This window comes from Convolutriloba macropyga, unplaced genomic scaffold (assembly GCF_964194025.1).
Source record: "Convolutriloba macropyga unplaced genomic scaffold, txConMacr16.3 SCAFFOLD_2205, whole genome shotgun sequence".
Lineage (NCBI taxonomy): Eukaryota > Metazoa > Xenacoelomorpha > Acoela > Convolutidae > Convolutriloba > Convolutriloba macropyga.
The window spans coordinates 1-25,546 of record NW_027451494.1 but is presented as its reverse complement, the minus strand read 5'-3'; the positions used below and the strand labels follow the sequence as shown (position 1 = coordinate 25,546).

The window sequence follows — 25,546 nt, the reverse complement described above, 5'->3', positions numbered from 1 at the left end:
AAGCCAAAGTCATTTGTAAATGCAATCCTGCTGATCAGTTTAAAAAGATACTGCAACTGTGCATCTTCATCACGTGTTCTTTCATAATTTGTACTTTCACCATCACTGCAAAGATCACGGCTTGTAGTTCGGGGGCGCAAAGATTAACAGGTGTCGCAGCAGCACCACCCTTCACTATCAAAAAAATAGCTCCGCAGGCTCTCCATTGGACGCGATTGCAGACAAGCAGTTTCTCATATTGTCTCTACTAAGTCGTTAATGATCAAGTTGGCCGGCCAAAATCCGCAATGTTTACGGTAACTCAACTGATAGTTAGCATTGTGATTTTTCTCTGCGTTTAATCAACAAAAACCATTTATATTATCTTTTTTCTTTCCAATTCAATTTTGTTTCTATCTAATATTTGTAGCTGGCAGCCATATTTTTGACAATTTTTCTCAGATGAGTTTGTGGTAAGCTTGGGCTGGTCTAAAAATCTACTGATTGTAAATACTCAATGAAAATGGAAGTCATAAACGCCCAGTAGGAAGTGGTTTGGGTGATTTTTTACATAAGTACTGATGTTCTCTAATAGATGGGTCCCCCAACTTTGCAAGAATTGCTTTTTTGTGACTTCGTTAGATGCTGCCTGGAGTTAAACTTCTGTTTGAACCCTTGTTGAACTTAATGTTGTTGTCCTTTGTTGTCTTCGCGCTTCTAACTACTGGGCAAAAGTTTGTCCGAACCATCCAACAACTTCAGTTCAGTTGTCAGAGCATTAAATTAGCGGATTGATTGTATTGGCCATGACCTGCAAATTTCTGTTCGAAAAACTGGCGGTGTCCAACTCCCAAGAACTCTATCTAAACAGTGCCCCTACATAGAGATTTAAGAACGAAGAACACAAAGGCTGTTCATTTTAGCACCCAATTCCTAATTTTATATGGATTGACGAAGCTTAGAGAACCGGCTAATGATGCTATTGGGGCATAAATTTTTATGCGGATTGTTTAGCAACCAGTAGAGCCAATTTTTTGCGTATACAAAAATCCAGGCTCTTTGAACAATTTTTTTAAAAAAACGTTCGGCATTTTAAGTCAAAAACCCAGAAATTTTGCTAGATTTTTTCTCACGGTTAGAATCTTCAGACCAAGTTCTGTTTCCATTTTGCTAGAAGAATTTTTCTGGGTGATCTTTTCTAGACAACAAATTTGGATGCCTTGCTTTGAATTATAACTGTAGCCACTATGGATTTGCTAGCTTCTTTTTGCAGTCGTTTTTTTTGTAGTTTTCAGTCATTTGTAGCTGTTAATTTTGATAGCACTTAACATTTAGATTTTTCTTTTCAGCCGCCAAATTATAAAATTTGGAAGGTATTCTTTCCTCGTCAGAAGTAAAGACAATTTTGACTTGCCCTGTCCAAGTTTTTTGCACACATTCAATAATCGATGTTGACCAAATATTTTACCTCTGAAATATCACTTGTGTTCTGTATTTCGGCCACACGTTCGGCAACAGCAACGTGTTGCTCAAGATAAGAGTAATTTAGTGCAATCCTAGGGTTCAGCATGACAAGACGCTGCAACTGTGTATCTTCGTCACGTAATCTTTGATAATCCGTACTTTCAATATCACTACAATCATCACGTATCGTAGTTCGGGTTTAGACAAGCAAATTCTCACTTTGTCTCTACTAAGTCGTCAATGTTCAAGTTGGCCGGCCAGAACCCGCAATGCTTTCGCTAACTCAACTGATAGTTAGCATCGTTGTTTTTCTATGCGTTTGATCAACAGAAAAAAACCTATAGTATCTTTTTTTCTTTACATTTAATCTTTTTTTTTCGGTCTAATATTTATAGCTGGCAACCATATTTTTGGCAATTTTGTACCAGATGAAATTGTGGTAAGCTGGGGTTCGTCTAAAAATCTAACGATTGTGAATACTCAAATAAAGTAGAAGTCAAAAATGCCCAGTAAGAAGTGGTTTAGGTAATTTTTTACATCCAAACTGATGTTCCCTATTGATGGTTCCCCAATCTTGCAGGAATTGCTTCTTTGTGACTTCGAACAAGAGTTAGATAATGCCTGGATTCAAACTTCTGTTTAATTCCTCGTTGAACTGAATTATCCAGAGTCCTTTGGCGTTCTTGCGCTTCTACCTACTGAGTAAAAAATTGTTCAAACCAATCAATTTTTTTCCAGTTGTCAGTGCAATTATTTAGCGGATTGATTGTATTGGTTATGAACCGCAAATGTCTATTCAAAAAACTGGCGATGTCCAACTCCCAAGAACTCTATCTAAACAGTGCCCGTACTTAGAATGAAGAACACAAAGGCTGTTCATTTTAGCACCCAATTTATAACTTTGAATGGATTGAAGTAGCCTAAAGCAGCGGCTGCTGATGCGATTGGGGCATTTAGTTATTACGCGGACCCTTTAGCAACCAGTAGAGAAATTTTTGTTGCCTCTACGAAAATCCAAGGTACCAGTACATTTTTTTAAACGTTCGGCATTTTCAGTCAAAAACCCTGAAATTCTGCTAGATGTTTTCTCACAGTTTAGTTTCTTCAGACCAAGTTCACCTGTTTCCATTTTGTTAGAATAATTTTTCTGGGTGATCTTTTCTAAAGTGAAATCTTTGGATGTTTTGCTTTGAATTAGAACTGTAGCCACTACGGATTTGCTCTATGCTTTCTGCAGTCAATCTTTTGTATTTTCAGTCACCTAAAGCTGTTAATTTGATAGCACTGAAACATTGGGTTTTTTTCAGCATGCAATTTATAAACTTTGAAAGTTATGCTTTCCTCGTCAGAAGTAAAGACTTTTTTGACTTGCCCTGTCCAATTTTTTGCACAACTTTAATAATTGAAGTTGACCAAATACTTTCCCTGCGAAATAACACTTGTATTCTATATTTTGGCCTCTCGTTTGGCAATAACACCGTGTTGTTTAAAGGGAGAGTTTTTTATTGCAATCCTAAGGCTCAGCTTGACAAAACGCTGCCACTGTGTATCTTCGTCACGTGTTTTTTGATAATCCATACTTTCATTATCACTGCAATGATCACGTCTCGTAATTCGGGTGTGACGAGATTAACAGTTGTCGGAGCAGTGCCAAATTTCACCTTCAGATCAAAAACAAAAACTCCCCATGCTGTCCCTCTGACGCAAATGTAGCAAATGTAGACAAGCGATTTTTCACATTGTCTCTACTAAGACGTCAATGGTCCAGTTGGCTGGCCAGAACCCATAATGTTTTCGGTAACTCAACTGATAGTTAGCATCCTTGTTTAACTATGCGTTTGATCAACAGAAAACACTTATAGTATCTTTTTTCGTTACAATTCATTTTTTTTCTGTCTAATACTTGTAGCTGGCGACCATATTTTTGGCAATTTGTACCAGATGAAGTTGTGGTAAGCCAGGGTTCGTCTAAAAATCTACCGATTGTCAATACTCAAGGAAAATGGAAGCCAGAAACGCCCAGTAGGAAGTGGTTTGGGTAATTTTTTACATCAGTAGTGATGTTCTCTAATAGATGGATCCCCCAATTTTGCAGGAATTGCTTTTTTTGTGACTTCGAACAAGAGTTAGATGCTGCTTGGAGTTAAACATCTGTTTGATCCCTTGTTGAACTGAATTATCCAGAGTCCTTTGTTGTCTTCGCGCTTCTACCTACCGGGCACATATGTGACCGAAAAGCAATTAACAACTTTTGTCCAGTTTTCAGAGCAATTTTCTAGCGGATTGATTGTATTGGCTATGAACCGCAAATTTCTATTCAAAAAACTGGAGGTGTCTAACTATCAAGAACTTTATCTAAACAGTGCCCGTACATAGAGACTTAAGAACAAAGAACACAAAGGCTGTTTATTTTAGCACCCAGTTTCTATTATTGAAGGGATTGAAGTAACCTAGAGCAGCGGCTGCTGATGCTATTGGCGCAGAAATTTATTATGCCGATCGTTTACAACCAGTAGAGCCCATTTTTTCAGCTCTACAAAATCCGGGCCATCTGTACATTTTTTTAACGTTCGGCATTTTAAGTCAGAAACCCAAAAATTCTGCTAGATGTTTTCTCACAGTTTAGTTTCTTCAGACCAAGTTCACCTGTTTCCTTTTTGCTAGAATGGTTTCTCTGGGCGATCTTTTCTAAAGTAACTTCTTTGGATACTTTGTTTGAATTATAACTGTAGCCACTATGGATTTGCTCGCTTCTTTCTGCAGTCGTTTTTTTTGTATTTTTCGGTCATTTGAAGCTGTTAATTTTGATAGCACTTAACATTTAGGTATTTCTTTTCAGCCGCCATTTTATAAACTTCGGAAGGTATGCTTTCCTCGTCAGAAGTAAAGACAATTTTGACTTGCCCTGTCCAAGTTTTTTGCACACATTTAATAATGGATGTTGACAAAATATTTTCCCTTTGAAATATCACTTGTTTTCTATATTTCGGCCACACGTTTGGCAACAATACCGTGTTGCTCAAAGTGAGAGTTTTTAGTGCAATCTTAAGACTCAGCTTGACAAGACGCTGGAACTGTGTATCTTCGTCACGTGTTACTTGATGATCCGTAACTTTACTATTACTGCAATGATCAGGTCTTGCAATTCGGGTGGGACGAGATTAACATTTGTTGGAGCAGTGCCAAAATTCAACCTCAGATCAAAAACAAAAACTCTCCATGTTGTCCCTCTGACGAAAATGTAGCAAATGTAGACAAGCCATTTCGCACATTACCGCTTCTAAGTCGCCAATGATTACGTGAAGCTGATTTTTTCCTCAATGCAGTTTTATGGTCCCTTGGTGCCTCTTCTAGCTTAAACATGATTTCTTTTCTTATTTTTCTTAAGTTTTACTATCTTAAGATTTATCGGTTTGTTTTTTTGGACTATGAAACGCACTTTTTTACAGAAAACTGTGGTGTCCAACTCAAAGCAGTCTATTGTAAGAGTGTCCAAACAGTGAGACTTGTGAACGATTAACACAAAGGTTGGCATTTCAATCCGGAAATTCTGCTAGGATTTTTTATCTCACAATTCAGTTTTTATCGATCCAAGTTCACTTGGATTCATTTCGCTGGAAATATTTATCTGGCTCATTTTGTCCAAAATAAAATCTTTGGATGCTTTTTTTGAAAGCTAATTGTGGCTAGGGATTTGCTCGGCAAGCGTTTTTTTGTAATTTTCAGTCAGTTGACGCTTTAAAATTGATAGCACTAAACAATTGGGCTTTCTTTTTCAGCATTCAAATTATAAACTGTGAAAGGTATGTTTTCACCGTCAGAAGTAAAAATATTTTGAACTTGCCTTGTCCAATCCTTGCGCACGTATTTGTTAATCAAATAGTTTGCCTGTGAATTATCACTTGTGTTCAGTTTTTCGGTCTTTCGTTTGTCTACAAAACCGTGTTGTTTAAGGCAAGTGTTATTTCTAAATGCAATCCTGAGGCTCAGTTTGACAAGATACTACAACTACATATCTTCCTCACATGTTCTTCGGTAATCCTTACTTTCGCTTTCACTGCATTGATCAAGATTAACAGGTCTTACAGCAGATTTCAGATCTCTTCTTTTTCAGATCAAAAACAATATCTCCGCAGGTTGTCCTTTTGACGAAAATGTAGATAAGCAATTTCTCATATTGTCTCTTCTAAGAAGCGTGAAGCTGATCTTTGTCTCGACGCAATCGTTTTGTCTCTTGGTGCTTCTTTAACTTAGAAATGAAATTGTTCCTTACACTTCTTAAACTTTATTTCCGGCAAATTTCAAAATTGTTTTCCTAATGTGGTCTTTATAGGGTCAGTCACTTGAAACTCTTAAATTGATAGCAATAAACTGTTAAGTTTTTTTCAGCATGCGATTTAGAAACTGTGAAAGGTATGCTTTCACAGTCAGAAGTAAAAAAAAATATTTTGACTTGCCCTGTCCAATCCTTTCTCACAAATTTGTTAACCAATTTTGATCAAATATTTTCCCTAGGAAATATCACCTGCGTTCTTTTTTTGGCCACGCGTTTGGCAACAAAATCGTGTTGCTTATGGCGAGGGTTTATGGTAATTGAAATACGAAGGCTCAGTTTGACAAAAAATAATAGCTCCGCAGGTTGCTTTTTGACGCAAATGTAGATAAGCATTTTCTCACGTTGTCTCATCCAAGTCACCAATAGAAATGTGAAGCTGAATTGTGTCTCAGTGCAATCGTATCGTCTCTTGGTGCTTCTTTGGTGCTTCTTTCTCTCAATACACTGATTAGCAGCCTTACTTTGAATCTAAAGAACAGATGCTACCTCGATGTTTGGCTAAACCTCAATTTGCATGATTCAATTTGGTTGTTTGGGCTAAGAACCGCACTTTTTTTTTCAAAAAACTAGCGGTATCCAAATTCGGAGCACTCTATGAGAAGTGTGTCCAAACAGTGAGACTTGTGAACGAACAAAACAGTGGATGTTCAATTTAACACCCACTTTCAAATTTTATAGGGATCGAAGTAGCCTAAGGCAGCGTCGGCAAATGCAGTTGGGGCATAAAGAAGACTTTATGCGGGTAGCTTAGTAACCAGTAGAGCCAATTTTTTTGCCTCTACAAAAAGCCCGGTGATATTTTCTTTTTATTTTCAATCGTCAGCTTTTTTATTCTAATATCCAAAAATTCTGCCACAATTTTTTTTCTCAAAGCTTAGTTTCTTAAATACAATTACACTTGTTTCTTTTTTAAAGATTTTTTTCTAAAGAAACATCTTTGGATTTTTGCTTTGAGAAATAGTTGTAGGCATTATGGATTTTCTAGGTGCCTTCTGCAGTCCTTCTTTTGTTTTTTCAGTCAATTAAATTTAATTTGATAACATTAAACACTTGCGCTTTTTTTCAGCATACGATTTAAATACTGTGGATTGCATGCTTTCAACGTCCAAAGAAGAAACATTTGACTTGCCCTGTTCAAACTTTTCGCACATATTTGTTATTCAAGGTTGATCAAGTTTTCTTCTGATGAAATATCCCTTGTGTTCTTCCTTTCGGTCACTTGTATGGCAACAAATCCATGTTTCTTAAAGCGAAAGTCATTTGTAAATGCAATCCTGAGGCTCAGTTTGACAAGATACTGCAACTGTGTATCTTCATCACGTGTTCTTTCATAATTCGTAATTTCAAAATCGCTGCAATGATCACAGCCCGTATTTCGGTTGGTACGAAAAGAAAATAACAGGTGTCGCAGCAGCACCAACCTTCACTATCAAAACTAATAGCTCCGCAGGTTCTCCTTTGGACGCGAAAGCGGATAAGCAATTTCTCACGTTGTCTCTACTTATTTACTAATAGTCAAGTTGGCCGGCCAGAACCCGCAATGTTTTTGGTAACTCAATTGATAATTAGCATCGTTGTTTTCCTCTGCGTTTAATCAACAAAAACCATTTAAAATATCTTTTTTCATTCCAATTCAATTTTGTTTCTGTGAAATATTTATAACTGGCAGCCATATTTTTGGCAATTTGTCCCATATGAAGTTGTGGTAAGCTTGTGTTGTCTAAAAACCTACCGATTGTCAATACTCAATGAAAATTTTTTGCACCAATTCTTTAAAACTAAATGGGTCGAAGTAGTCTAGGGCTGCGACTGCAAATACTGTTAGAAAAAAATTAATGCAGGTAGCTTAGCAAATAAAAGATTCGATTTTTTCCCCTACAAAAAACCAGGCTATGTATACATTTTATGTTTAAACGTTAGGCATTTTTAGTCAGAATCAGGAAACTCAGATAGAGTTTTTTTACTCATTATTAGGTTTTTTCGATCCAAGTTCACCTGCTTTCAGTTCGCTAGAAAATTTCATAGGGATGATTTTGTCCACAGTAACATCTTTGGATACTTTGTTTTGAAAAAAAATTAGACGCTAGTGTTTTGCCCGATGTCTTCCGCAATCGTTCTTTTGTTTTTTTAGTCAGTTGAAGTTCTTAAATTGATAGTACTAAACAATTGGGTTTTTTTTCAGCAAGAGATTTATAAACTAAATCTGCTTTACAAAACTAAATCTGCTTTCAGCAAGAGATTTATAAACTAAATCTGCTTGATTTGTAAACTAAGTAAAATATGCTTTCATTGTTAAAAAAAGTTTTGACTTGCACTGTCCAATTCTTTCGAACAAATTTGTTAATCAATGTTGATCAAAAATTTTTCCGGTAAAATATTCTTGTGTTGTTTATTTTGGTCTCGAAAACCATGTCTACAAAACCGTGGCTACAAAACCGTGATGCTTATAGCGAGGCTTAATTGTAAATGCAATCCTGAGGTTCAGATTGACAAGATACTACAACTGTGTGTCTTCATCACGTGTTATTTGATAATCCTCACTTTCAATAGCACTGCAATGATCACGGCTCGTAATTCGGAGATAACGAGATTAAAAGATGTTGCCGCAGTGCCACCCTTTACTTTCAGATCAAAAAATAACTCTCCTGGGTGTGTCCTTTTGACGCAAATCAAGATAAAAATTTTTCAAATTGTCTGTGGTAAGTCACCAAGGAAAATTTGAAGCTGAATTTTGTCTCGGCGCAAATTCATCGCTTCTCGGTGCCTCTTTTGGCTTCACCATGAAGTTATTCCTTATATTTCTTAAGTTTTTGTTCCGGCAAGCCTGAAAATTGTTGACCTAATACTGTCTCCATTTGGTCCAAGTTTTTAGGACCTTTTTCATGTTAATATTGAAGAGTGCAAAAAATCTAACAAAACAAATGCCGATGACACCAGCAACATCAAAGCCCGAATACTATAATTAGTAGCTTTGCTTTGAAGCTAAAGTACAGATGATCCCTTGATGTTTGCCTAAACTTCATTTTGATTGGCTCTGCAGATTATGTTTTTAACCAACTCAATTCTTTTGTCCAGTTGTCAGATTATTTATTTTGCGGTTTGATTGTTCGGGCTGTTAACTGCCAATTTTTTCCTGAAAGTTGGCGGTTTCCAACTCCGGAGCACTCTATTTGAGGAGTGCCCGAACAGTGAGAGTTCTGAACAAACAACGCAATCGCTGTTAGTTTTTGCAACCTTTTTTATTGAAAATGAATGGGTCGAAGTAGCCTAGGGCAGCGACTGCAAATATTGTTGGGGTAATTTTTTTATCCAGTTATTTTAGCAACCAGTAGATTCGAGTTTTTTGCCTCTAAAAACAGCCAGGCTATCTATACATTTTTAAAACGTTAGGCATTTTTAGTCAAAATCCTGAAACTCTGCTAGAATTTTTTCTCGCAATTTAGTTTTTTTCAATCCAGGTTCACGTGTTTTCATTTTGCTAAAGAATTCATCTTTGGATGCTTTGTTTTGAAATACATTTGTAGCCACTAGGGATTTGCTGGGTGGCTGCGACAATCGTTTTTTATATTTTCAGTCTGCTGAAGTTGTTAAATTGATAGCACTGAACAATTGGGCTTTCCTTTTCAGCGTGTAATTTATAAACTGGAAGGCAAGCTTTCAGTGTCAGAATTAAAGACCATTTTGATTTGCCTTGTCGGATCCTTTTGCACAAATTTGTTGTTCAATGTTGATCATTTTTTTGTCCTGTGAAATATCAGTTGTGTTGTTTATTTTGACCACTCCTTTGGCAACAACACCGTGTTGCCTAAGGTGAGACTTTTTTAGTGCAATCCTAAGGCTCAGCTTGACAAGACGCTGCAACTGCGTATCTCCGTCACGTGTTATTTGATAATCCGTAATTTCACCATCCTTGTAATGATCACGTCTCGTAATTCGGAGGTGACGAGATTAACAGGTGTCGGAGCAGTGCCACCCTTCACTTTTAGATCAAAAATAATAACTCCCCTGGTTGTCCCTTCGACGTAAATGTAGATAAAAAATTTCTCATCTAGTCTCTTCTATGTCGCCAGAGAAAACGCGAAGCTGAATTTTGTCTCGGCGCAACCGTCTCTTCTCTTGGTGCCTCTTTTAGCCCAAACATGATGTTCTTCCTTACATTTCTTAAAATTATGTTGCCAGCAAGCCTCTAAATTGTTGTCCTAATACTGTCCCCAAATCGTCCAAACTTTTCAGCACTCCCTTCATTTTAAAATTGAAGAGTGTATAAAACTCTAAAAAATCAAATGCCGATGATATCTGCGACACCTCAAAGCCCGAACACAATAGTTGGTAGCTTTGCATTGAAGCTAAAGTACAGATGATTCCTCGATTTTTGGCTAAACCTCAATTTGCTTGGTTTTGCTGATTATTGTTAACCTACTCAACTGTCAGTGCAATTTTTGCTTATATTGTTTTGGAAGCAATAGAAATTATATTTTTCAATAATTTTTTGTACCCTCAAATCTCCTCCTACATCGTTTTGGCATTGCGGTATAATGGCCTGATAGCGCAGTGGTCAGTACAGCAGGTAATGATTCGGGAGTTCAATGGTTCGAATCCCAATGGGGAGCACGTTTTTTCGTCGTTTTTTGAAAAAAACGATCTTTTACTACATAAAAATAACGACGAAATAACGAACAAAGCGACGATTACCATGTAAGGGCTTTAATCGTTTTTGTCTAATGAAAACGATTAAGAAACGACGATTTCTTAAAGTGAAAAATAAAATTCCTCCCTCAACACAACACGGGTGGCCATCTCCGGATATTTTCCGTGAATTTGCCGGCTAGGTCTACTCTGGGATGGCACACATTACATGACCAGGGAGAGCATAGCTGAATGGGGTTTAATAACAAACGATCCAAATTGAAGTTGTTTCAATTTAAATTTAAATAGCCATTCCGTCTATATGGCTCTTTCATTGTTGTTGTTATCAATTATTCAATTCCTGTTTTTGGCCTTTTTTACGGCAGTATGGTTTTCTAAGAAAATCAGGTTAGATTGAATCTTAAGGTGTGGATGACACTTGTTTAGGTTGGACGACAGTTTTGTTTATTTTTTCTCAGATTTTTTGTTCCTGCTTTTCGCTTACTTGGGTATTTACTTCACCTTAAACAGTATTTTCCCGTGCCTTCTCAAGTTTTGCGTAAAATATTCAGACCTTTATTGTCTCGCAGCATTGAGAGTAAATTTTTGCCACACTGTTGTAGTTGTCATACGGATTTCGTTTCTGTATTCGAAAGGAAATAGCGGTGCCAAAACACAGGATGTATGGTTCTTAATTACATGCTATTTCGCGAAGCGAATTCGCTATTAAATTTGAAATATGAGAATTCGTTTTTCTGAGTACTGAATACGCTTACAATTGGCGGCACGAGTGTAGCTATAATTTATAGGTTTGTATTTCGTTTAGCAAAATACAACTATAAATTGTTTGAATACAATGGAGTGTTTGGCGGAGCGATTTTGAGAGTAAAGACAGGCAACTAAACTTGAATTATGAATTGATCAGAATGAGGTAATCAAAATTAACTAAAATTGATCAACAATTTGATCACAACAAACTATCTCCAAACGCGGCAACTCAAATCACAAGACTACATGAAGAGACAGGATTTTCAGACAAATTTTGTAAACAAATTAAATAAGCGTGAAATATGAAGATTTGATCTTCAAACAGGAAATTGACAATGGAAATTTGAATTAAATGAAAACAAATGGACTAATTTGAAATAACTCAAAATTTAACAGATTTGGTGTACCCAAATCAATAGCCCCTTTTTAATACAATGTAATATTATACCGCATTTCCCCCTCGGCGAAAATAAACGACGAAGTGGTTTATCAGAAAATTAATAACATATTTACTGATTACTATAAATAATACTTCAATGTTTTTGCAAGTTTATTCTGAATCACTTTCATATAGTCTTTCAGCTTCGCCGACTGTCATGGACGTTTCTGGTCCCTCGTAGTTTGGTGAGATAAAATATTGGGTTGGAAATGTCTGTACAGGGGAACATTGTCCTACTATATAATATATTCACCTTAAACAGTATTTTCCCGTGCCTTCTCAAGTTTTGCGTAAAATATTCAGACCTTTATTGTCTCGCAGCATTGAGAGTAAATTTTTGCCACACTGTTGTAGTTGTCATACGGATTCCGTTTCTGTATTCGAAAGGAAATAGCGGTGCCAAAACACAGGATGTATGGTTCTTAATTACTTGCTATTTCGCGAAGCGAATTCGCTATTAAATTTGAAATATGAGAATTCGTTTTTCTGAGTACTGAATACGCTTACAATTGGCGGCACGAGTGTAGCTATAATTTATAGGTTTGTATTTCGTTTAGCAAAATACAACTATAAATTGTTTGAATACAATGGAGTGTTTGGCGGAGCGATTTTGAGAGTAAAGACAGGCAACTAAACTTGAATTATGAATTGATCAGAATGAGGTAATCAAAATTAACTAAAATTGATCAACAATTTGATCACAACAAAGTATCTCCAAACGCGGCAACTCAAATCACAAGACTACATGAAGAGACAGGATTTTCAGACAAATTTTGTAAACAAATTAAATAAGCGTGAAATATGAAGATTTGATCTTCAAACAGGAAATTGACAATGGAAATTTGAATTAAATGAAAACAAATGGACTAATTTGAAATAACTCAAAATTTAACAGATTTGGTGTACCCAAATCAATAGCCCCTTTTTAATACAATGTAATATTATACCGCATTTCCCCCTCGGCGAAAATAAACGACGAAGTAGTTTATCAGAAAATTAATAACAAATTTACTGTTTACTATAAATAATACTTCAATGTTTTTGCAAGTTTAATCTGAATCACTTTCATATAGTCTTTCAGCTTCGCCGACTGTCATGGACGTTTCTGGTCCCTCGTAGTTTGGTGAGATATAATATTGGTTTGCAAATGTCTGTACAGGGGAACATTGTCCTACTATATAGTCGGTTTCCACATCTGGGTGCTGAGCTGCGATTTTCTTGATTGAAGATACAATTGACTTATTTTTGATTTGAGTTTGTTTAATTAGCTGCCTTCTTTTGTTTCGTGAAGATGCTAGGTGCTGTAGACGAAGGAGTTGTTGAGGGCATGTTTGGAGAGACGCTAATGATACGTCTGATTCCGTGATTGATGGAGAAGCTCTTTTTCGTTTTAATGGCTGTATTTCTGCAGATGCTTTGGTAGCTGCTTCTCTTTTTGGTCTAGAGTGTGGCTCCACAATTACAATTGATGTCAATGGGAGCTCCATTGGCGGCGCAAAAACACTTAAAACTTCTGAGGGTGGCTGTGGCGGTGCTGGTACTACTGATCTTTTGGGTTTTGTCGGCATTCTCACTCTCAGTGCTCGCGTAACATTAGAAAGAATTGACGATACAGCACTGGCATCATCGGCGATCTTTCGATGTTTCATTCTATTATTTCATTCTAACTTCTTCCTTGCCTCTTTCGCATGTTGGTTTATCAATTCTTCCGTTGTTTTTCAGGAGGTTACTTTTGGTCTCCTATTTGCGTAAATTTGGAGATCCGTTTGGCGCTCTGCTTTAGTCCAAAACTTCGCCAAGTTAGAGTTCCGGATCGTGACTTCTCTTTTACCTGATTCTTTGATAACAGAAGTATATGAATCCGTCTTGGCTACTGAAAAACCAGGTGCCAAGACCTCGTAAAGTCCATCAAGACTTTTCTTAGACCTTTTTGTCATTGGTTTTTTCTTGGTTAGTTTGACTGATAAGGATGTTTCTGTCCGTGGCACTGGCAGACCAACATCAGGATGTGTTATCAGTCTAGACTCCTTCTCTGGGTCGTTGTTCTTTCTCCGGGTTGCATCTTTGCTTAGTTTGTCCCTGTTGTTTTCCAGTTCTGTGTCGCTTCTGGAGTCTACATTCCAATTTTCCTCAGAAATTAGCTCCTCCCAACGGACTGCCTCCAAATCTAAATATTTATTCAAAATACGTTTATACGTGAGGCTGTTAGGGTCAGGTTCCGTTGAAATATTACTTAACGGAGTTTTGGCTTTTCTGCCGAAATGTGCTTTAAATGGTAATATATTTATTGTCTTTTGTCGACATATTCGTAGCTGGTAAATTTTAGAATTTATCGATGCTTTTAAGTTAAACTGCTTTTGCGCCGCCGTTTTAATACAAGCCAAACGATTCTTGATTGTTCGAATTAGCCCTTCAACGAGTCCAATTGCTCTGTGATCGTGTATTGGGCTTCAATTAATTGTATATTATTTTGACTACAAAATGCTTTTATTTGACTACCAGTTTGGCATCGCGCTTGGTCTAATCTTATTGAACGTGGTATTCCGTGTAGCAAAACATATTCTTGAAGAAATTTTAAAATGTTGTCTGCGTTAGCTCTATCAAATACCTCCGCTGTCGGAAATTTAGAAAATCGGTCTATACATGCAAGAAAGTAAACTTCTTGATTTTTTTCATTATAAATGGGTCCGCCAAGGTCAATTTGAATTTCTTCATTTGATACTTTGCATAATTTTAATGGAGCCCATTTTTTAGCAGGAATAATAGACTTTAAATTCTTACCGATTTTGACGCAGGGATTGCGCTTTGCTGTTTCTGATATTATGTCCCGATCCATGTATGGCCACCATGCATGTGTCGCCATGTCTGTCATACCACAGCTGCCTGGGTGTGTTGCGTGAATTGCCTCCACGTAGGCTTCTTTAATCGAATGTGGTATGGCTATCATGTTATCGCTGCACACGCATCCATTCTTGACGTGCATGTCCTTCCAGAAAGTATGAATGTACGGCGAAATCTGCTTACATCTATCCTCATTTTCCGTCAGGATGCGGTCTCTTATCTCTTTAAGGATTGCGTCCTTGGTCGTAGGGCTGGCGATTAGGGTGCTTGAAAAAATTTTTGATAGAGCAAAATTGAAGGTACCTGTGTACAGATCATCTGTAAAAGGCGACGTGACCGTTGTGGTATCGGTGTTGGGTGTTGAGGGTGTTGCTTGTACTGCGGGAGCCGTTGCTGGACCTGCCTCGTCCGCGAATCTGACCGTTGAGGGTGTTGACTGCTTTACTTGCATTAGGGTTTCGTCGTCAGAGTTGGACATCATGAGTTCGTTTTGAAATTTGTTTGCGATTCTTTGAAAATTATTCAAATTATTAAGCAACTGATTTGTAGAACAATTCAAGGCAAAAAACGAGTGTGGAATGTTGATTGTATCGATTTTGAGATTAGAATTTGAGTCATCTAGTGCTAATTTGCTAATTGTGTTATCATATTCCGTAATCGCAGAATATTCGGGATTTGGCGGTGCGAAATCACTTCCTAAATTGTTAATGGAATTTGGGGTATTTGAGGCTTGTTTTAGAAGTGGATTTTGCGCTGCAAAATCGATGTAACTCTCTGCATTTAATAAAAAGCGTTTCGCGCCGCGCTTAATCACATCCAATTTAGCAACTATGAATTTTTCGTCATATGCAGATAAATTAACAGTTTTTTGTTATTGGTCGCGAGAGATATAGTCAACAAGTCCCATTTTTGAACGGGATAAATTTTCGACTGTGAAGTCAAAAGGTAGTAGTCTATCTACCCAACGTGTTAGACGACTATTGTAGGATTTATTAGCTGTATTTTCTCTCATTATCGAACGTAAGGCTCTATGATCAGTTTTTACGGTGAATGGTTTGCCGTATAAATAATATTTGAAATGTTCGATAGACCAAACAACACCCAACAACTCGAGTTCATTGATGCTATATCTATCTTCTACAGAATTTAAAAATCAACAAGCAAATGCCACGATGTGCCAACCGTTCGTTGTTCGTTGTTCTAATGCACAACCCAAACCTTTACGTGAAGCGTCGCATTTTATACGTGTTTCTATGTCCGGATTAAAATGTTTATTTTCAGTTGTTTCAGCAATCTTCGCTTTTATCAATTTGAATTGTTCTTCGTGTTCATCGGTCCAAATCAATTTTGTATTTTTCATAAGTAGTGGTCTAAGTGGAAAACATAATTGCGACAGATTAGGAATAAATTTGCCCAGATGATAAACAGATCCCATAAAAGATCGAAGTTTTTTTGAGATTTGTAGGCAAAGATAATTTTTCGATTGCATCTGTTCTATTCGATAACGGTGTTATACCTGTTTGAGTGATGCTATGTCCAAGCCACTTAGTTTTATCTTTTGCAAAATGACATTTTGCGAGATTGATTCGAAGGTTTTCTTGATCTAATTTTTTTTAAACATTTTCGAACAAGATGGAGATGTTGTCAATTCCACCTCTACTCACGGTCAATGTATCGTCCAAAAAACAGAATGTATTTTTTAGGCGGGCGATTGTACAATCAATTGCTTACTGAAATTCGGCTGTCATGTCCGTTAGACCGTCAAATACCGTTTTAAACCGATAAGTGCCGGTCATATCTCCGCTTACGAGATTGAAGTTGCAATGGCGGGCCGTATCACTGTGTAAATTTAATTGACTATACGCGTATTGCAAATCGAGTGTCGTGAAACAAGCTGTCTCTTGCAGCACGGTTGACAGTGGTTGTGAAATCGCTTGAATTTGCGAATCGATATTGGTATCTGATATTTGTTTTTGTGGATAGCTTTATTCAAAATTTTGGAATCTAATGCTATTTTGATTGATTGATTTATTTTACTGTAATAACTATTGGAGATATGAAAAACTGATCAGAGCGGTTTGTTAATTTTTTGATATGTCCTTCATTCAACAATTTTTCGAGTTCAATTTTTACTTTTGGTTGGAGATGAATTGGCACTTTTCTCTCTTTTTGATGCGTGACACGATAATTTCAGTGAAATTTTGAATTGTTTGTATGATTTTTCGATTTTCCTATTCGTGAGATTAGAGCAGGAAATTCCTTTGCAAGCGGTTTTTTTTTATCGCACATGTGTTTTTATCTTGTTGATTTCTATATTTGGGCAAGGTTTTTGTGATATTGTTATGCCCAATTGATCATAAAGATCTCGTCTTAGAATAAGTCTAAATCCGTCTGCTACTACAGTTATTTTTGCATTTTTGAATTTTCCAATCATTACATCGATTTGGCGTTTTTAGAGTTCCTAGAGTTTCCACTATATTGTTCGAAAAAGACTTTAATTCGAGTGGTTTTTTCTCGGACCATTGTGATTGCGCACAATTAAGCATTATTTCTCTAGCGCGGGACATATTGATAATAGTACAACCGCTAACAGAATCGAGTAGTAAATGACAGTCTGTATTGCCAATTGTTATCGTCATATTTTGCAGTGCAATAGACGATGTGTCAACATTTTCTACTGTTGCTACATAATTGTCGTCCAAAGAATCGTAATCAGAATGAAATTGTTCATTATAGTTAACTTAATTAACCTTTTGATTTTCAGAATGTGTGTTTTGTTCTGATATTTCCGCATTTTCCACATTGTTGATACCATTACCTTGACAAGAGTTTCGTAAATTATTTAACTTTTTCCGACATACCTTGGCAAAATGGTTGAGCAGACCACAATGAATGCATTTCTTACCCAGGGCAGAGCAAACCTGGCGATGTGTTGTAGTCCAAGCCTGACCACATCCATTACACAGACCAACCGTTGCTCGATTGACTGCTAATCTCCCGGCTGATTTCCGCGTATTCTTTTGAAAGGTTGTATTGCATTTACCGTACTACCAGCTGCACTGTTGTTGTTTGAGGAAATTCTTTGTTGATTCTGATGTCCCATTTCCCTGTTTACAGCTATACTAAAAGCTCTTTCCGGGTCAACTGTGTCGCGAAAGTGTTGTATATACTGATTGTTTTCAGCCAATTCTTTGAAAATACTGTAGAACTGCTCGACCGTTTTGCCTTTTTTCTGCTTTCTTGAGAAGAACACATATCGATCAAATGTGATATTTCTAGGGCGAATGAAAGCTATCTCCATCATTTCCCAGAGCTTGAGGGTAGTGAGATCGTAGATGTTATCATGTGGGACTTTTTGTGTTAGGAGACGTCTTCCTTCTGTTCCGATGCTAAGATACAAAAGTGAAACATACTTTTGGTCACAGAGATGCCATGGCCGTTCTCCGGATAAGACACCTGCCTCCGTTATTTGTTGACATTTCAAGTCCCATTGGAGTTTCAATTGACTATTTCTTATTTGTCGATCTCTCTCTGTTTCCTCGGTCGCAACTTCAATTGCCTTCTCGTACTTCGGTTCAGCTGGAAGTCGTACCATTGTTGGTTTCGGTTGGAGAAGTGTATCTAGTGTGATGTTTTCACGGGCAAGAATGGCAAGTTTTACTTGAATATGCCACTTTTCCCATCTTATAGGAGGGTCCGAAGTTTGTCGTTCCCAAAATGGCTCTATTGACAACGGTGTTTTTCGAGATTCACGAGCTGACTGCGCCATGTCATACAGATTTCGTTACTGTATTCGAAGTGAAATAGCGGTGCCAAAACACAGGATGTATGGTTCTTAATTATATGCTATTTCGGGGAGCGAATTCGCTATTAAGTTTGAAATATGAGAATTCGTTTTTCTGACTACTGAATACGCTTACAATTGGCAGCACGAATGTGGCTATAATTTATAGGTTTGTATTTCGTTTAGCAAATTCCAACTATAAATTGTTTGAATACAATGGAGTGTTTGGCGGAGCGATTTTGAGAGTAAAGACAGGCAACTAAACATGAATTATGAATTGATCAGAATGAGGAAATCAAAATTAACTAAATTTGATCAAAAATTTGATCACAACAAAGTATCGCCAAACGCGGCAACTCAAATCACAAGACTACATGAACAGACAGGATTTTCAGACAAATTTTGTAAACAAATTAAATAAGCGTGAAATATGAAGATTTGATCTTCAAACAGGAAATTGACAATGGAAATTTGAATTAAATGAAAACAAAAGGACTAATTTAAAATAACTTAAAATTAAACAGATTTGGTGTACTCAAATCAATAGCCCCTTTTTAATACAATGTCATACTATACCACAGTAGTCTCAGAAATCATGTAGCCTTTATAAATTTACAGAATTGTGATTTTGGCTGCGTTAATATAGCAAAATCATAAAATAGTCGACTGCTCCGTCCTTTATGGGGCCTCTAAAATTAGAACAACATACTACTGCTTTGGGTACCAGTTTAACTGCGTTCGAATGAAGTTTGAAACAATCATTGCAATCATCTGTATCTTCTTAACGACTCGAACAAGAGTATTGGTATTCTACAGAATTTGTATTTGAAAACAAATTTGTTTAAAACTTGAACTTCATTTTTTTCTCAAGCATTGTGCCTGCTATAATTTCAGTAGGCTATTTTTGGGGGCCTATTGGAGACTCGAGGAGGAATATCAGTGGAGCGTTTTTTTATTGATACTTTTTAGAGTGTAATTTAAACAGGGTGTACAAGTAATTTTTACACGCCGAAAAAAGTATTTAGGACAAATGGCTGCCTGAGCTGGAGGCTAAAAAAAGAGAGGGTGATTTGCAGTTCAGGCCGCGTTTTTGAGAGAGAGCGAGAAATATTGGTGTAAAAAAATTTTTGCTAAGCTATCAAAATATTTGATTACATGTGGATTTTTAAAGGATTTTTTTAAGCTTTAGATAAATTGTTTCAGCCAAAATGTTTCTCGGTAATATTTAAACTAGTAACAGTTTGTTTGGAACAGTTTTTGAACATCTGAAGCAAACATTACATTTTAAGATCCATCTTTTATCTTTTTTGACCATTTTGCCTGGTTTTAGGCTTTTTTTGGCAGTTTTCAAATTCTTTCTCAAAAATTTATAGCATTTGAAGAGTGGCGAAGTTGACTTCAACTTTTGAGGGTGTTTTGGAGGTCTCTGAATTTGAATTTTGATTCCTCTTCGTTGAACAAAAACGATTATTCTTGTGCAAATTTTTGCCGATTTTTGTCTGTTTTCTTAATTTTTTGCCTATTTCTTCTAATTTCTTAGATCTCAATGGAGTTTTTCTCGGTTGATTCCTAGTTAAGAGCTATTATTAATCTGTTGCTACCTTTAATTGACACTTGAACGCCCGATATGGCACTTTTCACTTAAATGAGTTTTACAAAAAATTCAGATGTTTGCTCTTTACTTCATTAATGGTTTAATAATTTGACTTGTTATGGGTAACTGACTGGTCTAATAAAAAATGTAAGCAAAATTCTGTCCCGAATATTGTTTGGAAGACACTTGAAAGTTGAATGGAGCATTTTTAAATTTAAATAAAATAAACTGATTTCCATTTTCTAAGGTTTTGTTTTTTTTTCTTTTTAAATTGTTGTTTGTTAATTATCAGCCAACTATTGGCTTAGTGATATTTGGGATGGTTGCATTTTAGCTTTTTGTAGCAAATTTTGTTAGAGATTTCTGTAGAGAATTTTTTTCAATTCTGGCTTTTGTCATCTCCATCCCTTTTCCTGGATTTTCACTTTATGACCTGTTTTAGAATTTTGGCCATTTGCTAAAACTTTCCCAACTACATGTATTACAAGGCTTTTGCAACTAAATATTTATAGACGCGCAACCGAAAGTAAATTTTTTCAGCTGCTATATGAGTTTCTGTCAGTTAATTTTTCATGTTATTTTATATGTTGTTATTTTGAAATGTTTGGTATAAATATGTTTGGTGTAAACACGTGCCTCAGATCAGCGGATTTGGTGAATATTCTGCTTCGAGTAATTTCCAGAATCCTCCCGGCTCTCTTTTTTCAATCAACTTTATTGAATTGATTTGAAGTTGGAAATGAAACACATGAAAAGTTTGGTGTGGTTTGGTAGCTGAACAGAATTGAAGATTGCAACAAAAATGATTGGTTTTACTTTTCGGGCCGCTGAGAGAGCGAGAAATTGAGATGTGCAAAAATTCCTGTGATAAATCAAAATTTTTTGTTTTCAATTCTTAATTTTTCTTTCTAGCTTTGGTGTTGGATTTTTTTAAGCTTTAGATAAATTGTTTCAGCCAAAATGTTTCTGGGCAATATTTAAACTAGTAACAGTTTGTTTGGAGCAGTTTTTGAACATCTGAAGCAAACATTACATTTTAAGATCCATCTTTTATCTTTTTTGACCATTTTGCCTGGTTTTAGGCTTTTTTGGCAGTTTTCAAATTCTTTCTCAAAAATTTAGAGCATTTGAATAGTGGCGAAGTTGACTTCAACTTTTGAAGGTGTTTTGGAGGTCTCTGAATTTGAATTTTGATTCCTCTTTGTTGAACAAAAACGATTGTTCTTGAGCAAATTTTTGCCGATTTTTGTCTGTTTTCTTAATTTTTTGCCTATTTCTTCTAATTTCTTAGATCTCAATGGAGTTTTTCTCGGTTGATTCCTAGTTAAGAGCTATTATTAATCTGTTGCTACCTTTAATTGACACTTGAACGCCCGATATGGCACTTTTCACTTAAATGAGTTATACAAAAAATTCAGATGTTTGCTCTTTACTTCATTAATGGTTTAATACTTTGACTTGTTATGGGTAACTGACTGGTCTAATAAAAAATGTAAGCAAAATTCTGTCCCGAATATTGTTTGGAAGACACTTGAAAGTTGAATGGAGCATTTTTAAATTTAAATAAAATAAACTGATTTCCATTTTCTAAGGTTTTGTTTTTTTTTCTTTTTAAATTGTTGTTTGTTAATTATCAGCCAACTATTGGCTTAGTGATATTTGGGATGGTTGCATTTTAGCTTTTTGTAGCAAATTTTGTTAGAGATTTCTGTAGAGAATTTTTTTCAATTCTGGCTTTTGTCATCTCCATCCCTTTTCCTGGATTTTCACTTTATGACCTGTTTTAGAATTTTGGTCATTTGCTAAAACTTTCCCAACTACATGTATTACAAGGCTTTTGCAACTAAATATTTATAGACGCGCAACCGAAAGTAAATTTTTTCAGCTGCTATATGAGTTTCTGTCAGTTAATTTTTCATGTTATTTTTCATGTTGTTATTTTGAAATGTTTGGTATAAATATGTTTGGTGTAAACAAAAATTCCTGTGATAAATCAAAAATTTTTGTTTTCAATTCTTAATTTTTCTTTCTAGCTTTGGTGTTTGATTATGATCTTTTGTTATTTCAGGGTTGTTTGTTTTGATAGTGGTTTGCATGCAAACTTCTGATTAAAAATATGAATTTTAAGCTAATTAGAAGGTTTTTAGTCTACTTTGCTGAATTTTATGCACATTTTAGCCATTTTTGCTGTAATTAGAGTCTGAACTTTGTAAACGTCAAGCAGAACGGTCACAATTTTTCGGATCTTTTGGGTTGTAACAACTTCCGTAAAATTTTATTAGTTTCCTAACACCAATTAGTTTTTCATTCAATTAAACCGCCAACTAGCACTTGAAAATTTTTTTCTATTTTTCTGCAGAATAAATTAGCATTTTACTCGCTCTTTTTTTAATCACGTTTGAAGTCAGCAAGTGATCACGTTTTTATCTCGCTGGGAAAAATTCCAGCAATTTTGAGCTCTATTTTTCCAAATTTAGAGGGAAATAATTTTAATAAATCTAACCCAATTGCAAAGAAGCTCAAAGCTAGAAACTATATAACTGAACTATTGTTAAATTTGAATTTTCTTTTTAAAACCAATTGTAAACTGTTTATGATGGCAGAAAGAATTTTATTTTCTTGCCATGAGCAGATGTTGAGGTTATTTTGTCTCGATTTAATGAGCCAATAATACATCTTTTTTTGTGTTTAAGACCGAGAAGTAACAACATCTAGAATCACGACAAGCGGTGACTATCCGAAAGAAGGAAGGGTGAAAATAATTTGTACCAAAAGCTTGTTATCATAATAGAGCGGACTTGGAATGAAATTGCCGGATCTCAATGTAGCACTTCAAAGCGTGCTCATGAAGTTTTTTTCAATTCTAGAGTGAAAAAAAAACAAACAACAATTGGGTTCCCGACAAACCATTATAATAACACTATTAGGGTCAAAAAATGTTTTTCTAATAATATTGAAAATTTTGACTCATTTGGTCACAGTTAGGGAATAAATATATATCATTGAGTCGACTTGTCTCCTTTTTATTGTTTAGAGCAAAAACCAACAATTGGATTCCCCGCCAGCCATGAAAATCCAACTGGTAGGCTTAATACGTTCTTAAGAATATAGTCCTAATTATATAACAAAATTGGGATCTTTTCCGTTTGTGCCCCCAGTACGTTATGCTCCCCCAGTTACAGAGCACGTGTCATTACACAGTAACCAATTATTTGAAAATACGAGTTGGAAAAAATATGCATCCACTAAGCTGGGGGCACAAACGGAAAGGATCCGAAAATTGAATTTTACTGGTCGGAATTTAAATTATAAGCGAATATCATCGAGTCGTCTGTTGGATGTTTAGATGTCGAATCAACAACAAGTGTTTTCCCGACAACACATTATAAACTCACTGGTAGGACAGCAATTGTGTTTTATCAAAAGTCTTCCAATAAAAAAATTAGGTTGTCTATGTCCAAATTGATTATACAACCGCACCTCATTGAGTCACGTTTATCTCTTTGTCATGTTTAGAGGCAAAACCAATAACAATTGGATTCCCTACTAGCCATGAAAAACCAACAGGTAGGCTTAAAATATTTTCGATCTCTTCCATTTGTGCCCTACCAGTACGTTATTTTCCCTCCAGTTACAGAGCACGTGGCATTACATAGAAAATCATTATGTAAAAAAATGGCAGGTGCATCTGGGGGTGCAAATAATATCCGCTTACTAAGCGGGGTGCACAAACGGAAAAGAACCAATGATTTTAATAATATCTTCCTAATTAAAAAAGAAAATTGAATTTTACTGGTCGGAATTTAAAGTACACGCAAAAATTTCATCGAGTTGCTTTGTTGTCTTTTCAATGTTTGAATATAGAGCCAGCAACAATGGTTCTCTCGGCAACACATCAGAAACCCACTGGTAGGTCAGCAATTGTTTCTATCTAGAGTCTTCTAAAAAACAAACTTAGATCGTATATATCCGCATTGAATTTACAAGCGTGCCTCATTCAGTCATTTATACCTTTTTCCTTGTTTAGCCAAATCATCAACAATTGGACCCCCCACAAGCCATGAAAATCCAACTGGTAGGGTTCAAATGTTTTTAACAATATTTTTCTAATCTGTATTGGATTTTTCTTGTCGAAAATTAAAGTACAAGCATGTATGGTCGAGTAATTTTATCTTCGTTTTGATGTTCAGATATAGAATCAACAGCAACTGCACTCCTGACAACCCATGGTATTCCCTCGGGTAGTAGAGCGATTGCTTTTCATAAGAAAGTCTTCTAATAAAAAAAAATTGTATATGCTCGAATTGAATACCCAAGCGCAGCTCATTGAGTACCTTTAACATCTTTTCCTTCTTTAGAGACAAAAACAACAACACTTGGATTTCCCACAAGCTATGATAATCCAACTGGTAGGCTCAAAATATTTGTACTAAATTTTCTAAATTAAAAGCAAAACTGGATAAGATGGGTCAGAACTTAATATACAAACAGATGTCATCGAGCCAAGTGTTCTCTTTAATGTTTAGAGCAAAAATCAAGAACAACTACAGTTTTGACAACAACTCATGATGATCACACCGGTGGTATAAAATATTTTCATGCCAATAATCTATTGAGAGGAAATAGCAAACTTAGTTGTTGTATATAGCAGAATTAGTTGTATTTGAAATAGAAGCGCACCACATCGAGTCAAATTGACATGTTTTTGATTAGAGCCGAAACCAACAACAATTGCACTCCTCACAAGCCACGATATTCTAGCTGGTAAGGAAAAAAATGGTTTGTAATAATATTTTGCTAATAATACAGCAAAATTGAGTTGAATTGATCCGAGTTTCATCTACAGTCATATATCATCGAGTCACTATGTCTTCTTTAGATCGAGCGATTTGTATTGTTGTTTAGATCGAGAACCAACAACAACAACAACAACTGTATTCTCGACAACTTATGGTGATCCCTCTGGTTGGTGAAAAAATTGTTTATACCAATAGTATTCTCAAAAAGTATAGCAAAATTTTATTCTATTAGTCAGAACTCTTTAAAAAAATTCAAACCCTTGTGTCACCCGGTCATGTTTTTTAATGTTTAGAGCCAGTACGGACAACATTTGAAATCTCAACAAGCTATGGCAATCCCACTGGTAGGTCAAAGACTGTTTGTTTCACTGTTTCTCTGATTATACAGCAAAAATGAATTCAATTGGTGGTAATTTAACCGTAAAGTGGACCCTATCGAGTCACCTTGTCATCTTTTTCTTGCTTGCCCAAAAATTAAGAACCATTGGATTCCCGAAAAACTATGGGTATGCCACTTGTTGGGAAAAAAAATTTTGTGTACCAATAGCCTTCTATTGAAATGTTGCATAAATTGGAATTGGATTGTATATGTCAGAATTTGTTGTACAAGTGCACCTCATTGAGTCACTCTAGCTTCTTTCTTTATGGCTAGAGCAACAGTCAACAAAATTTGCATTGCGACAAGCCATTATAATCACACTGGTACGGTAGAAACTGTCCGTACAAAAAGTTGTCGATAGTATTATAGCTTTTATTGCTTGAACTGGTGGGAACTTATTGTACAAGCGCACCTCATCGAGTCAATTTGTCATCTTGTTCATATTTAGAACCAGAACCAACAACACCTGGTTTCCTGACAAAAGACTACAGTCCCACTGGTAGGGTAAAATTGTTTGTACCAAGAGTTGTTTCATAG

The 25,546-nt window shown here is 35.9% G+C and overlaps 1 protein-coding gene and 1 long non-coding RNA gene across 2 annotated transcripts in view; both read left to right on the top strand.

Moving 5' to 3' along the window:
• The window catches only part of LOC142356744 (uncharacterized), a 32,863-nt gene extending 8,922 nt beyond the window's left edge, over positions 1-23,941 (top strand). The window contains exons 3-6 of the mRNA XM_075408545.1: positions 22,866-22,913; positions 23,178-23,228; positions 23,348-23,398; positions 23,859-23,941. Coding sequence (XP_075264660.1) covers positions 22,866-22,913; positions 23,178-23,228; positions 23,348-23,398; positions 23,859-23,941 — 233 coding nt within the window. The remainder of the gene's footprint in view (positions 1-22,865; positions 22,914-23,177; positions 23,229-23,347; positions 23,399-23,858) is intronic.
• A 640-nt stretch (positions 23,942-24,581) lies between these two features.
• Positions 24,582-25,508, top strand: LOC142356746 (uncharacterized). The gene is made up of 4 exons (XR_012761480.1): positions 24,582-24,595; positions 24,737-24,796; positions 24,924-24,974; positions 25,458-25,508. It is a non-coding gene; the product is annotated as an uncharacterized LOC142356746 (long non-coding RNA).
• Positions 25,509-25,546: the final 38 nt, after the last annotated feature.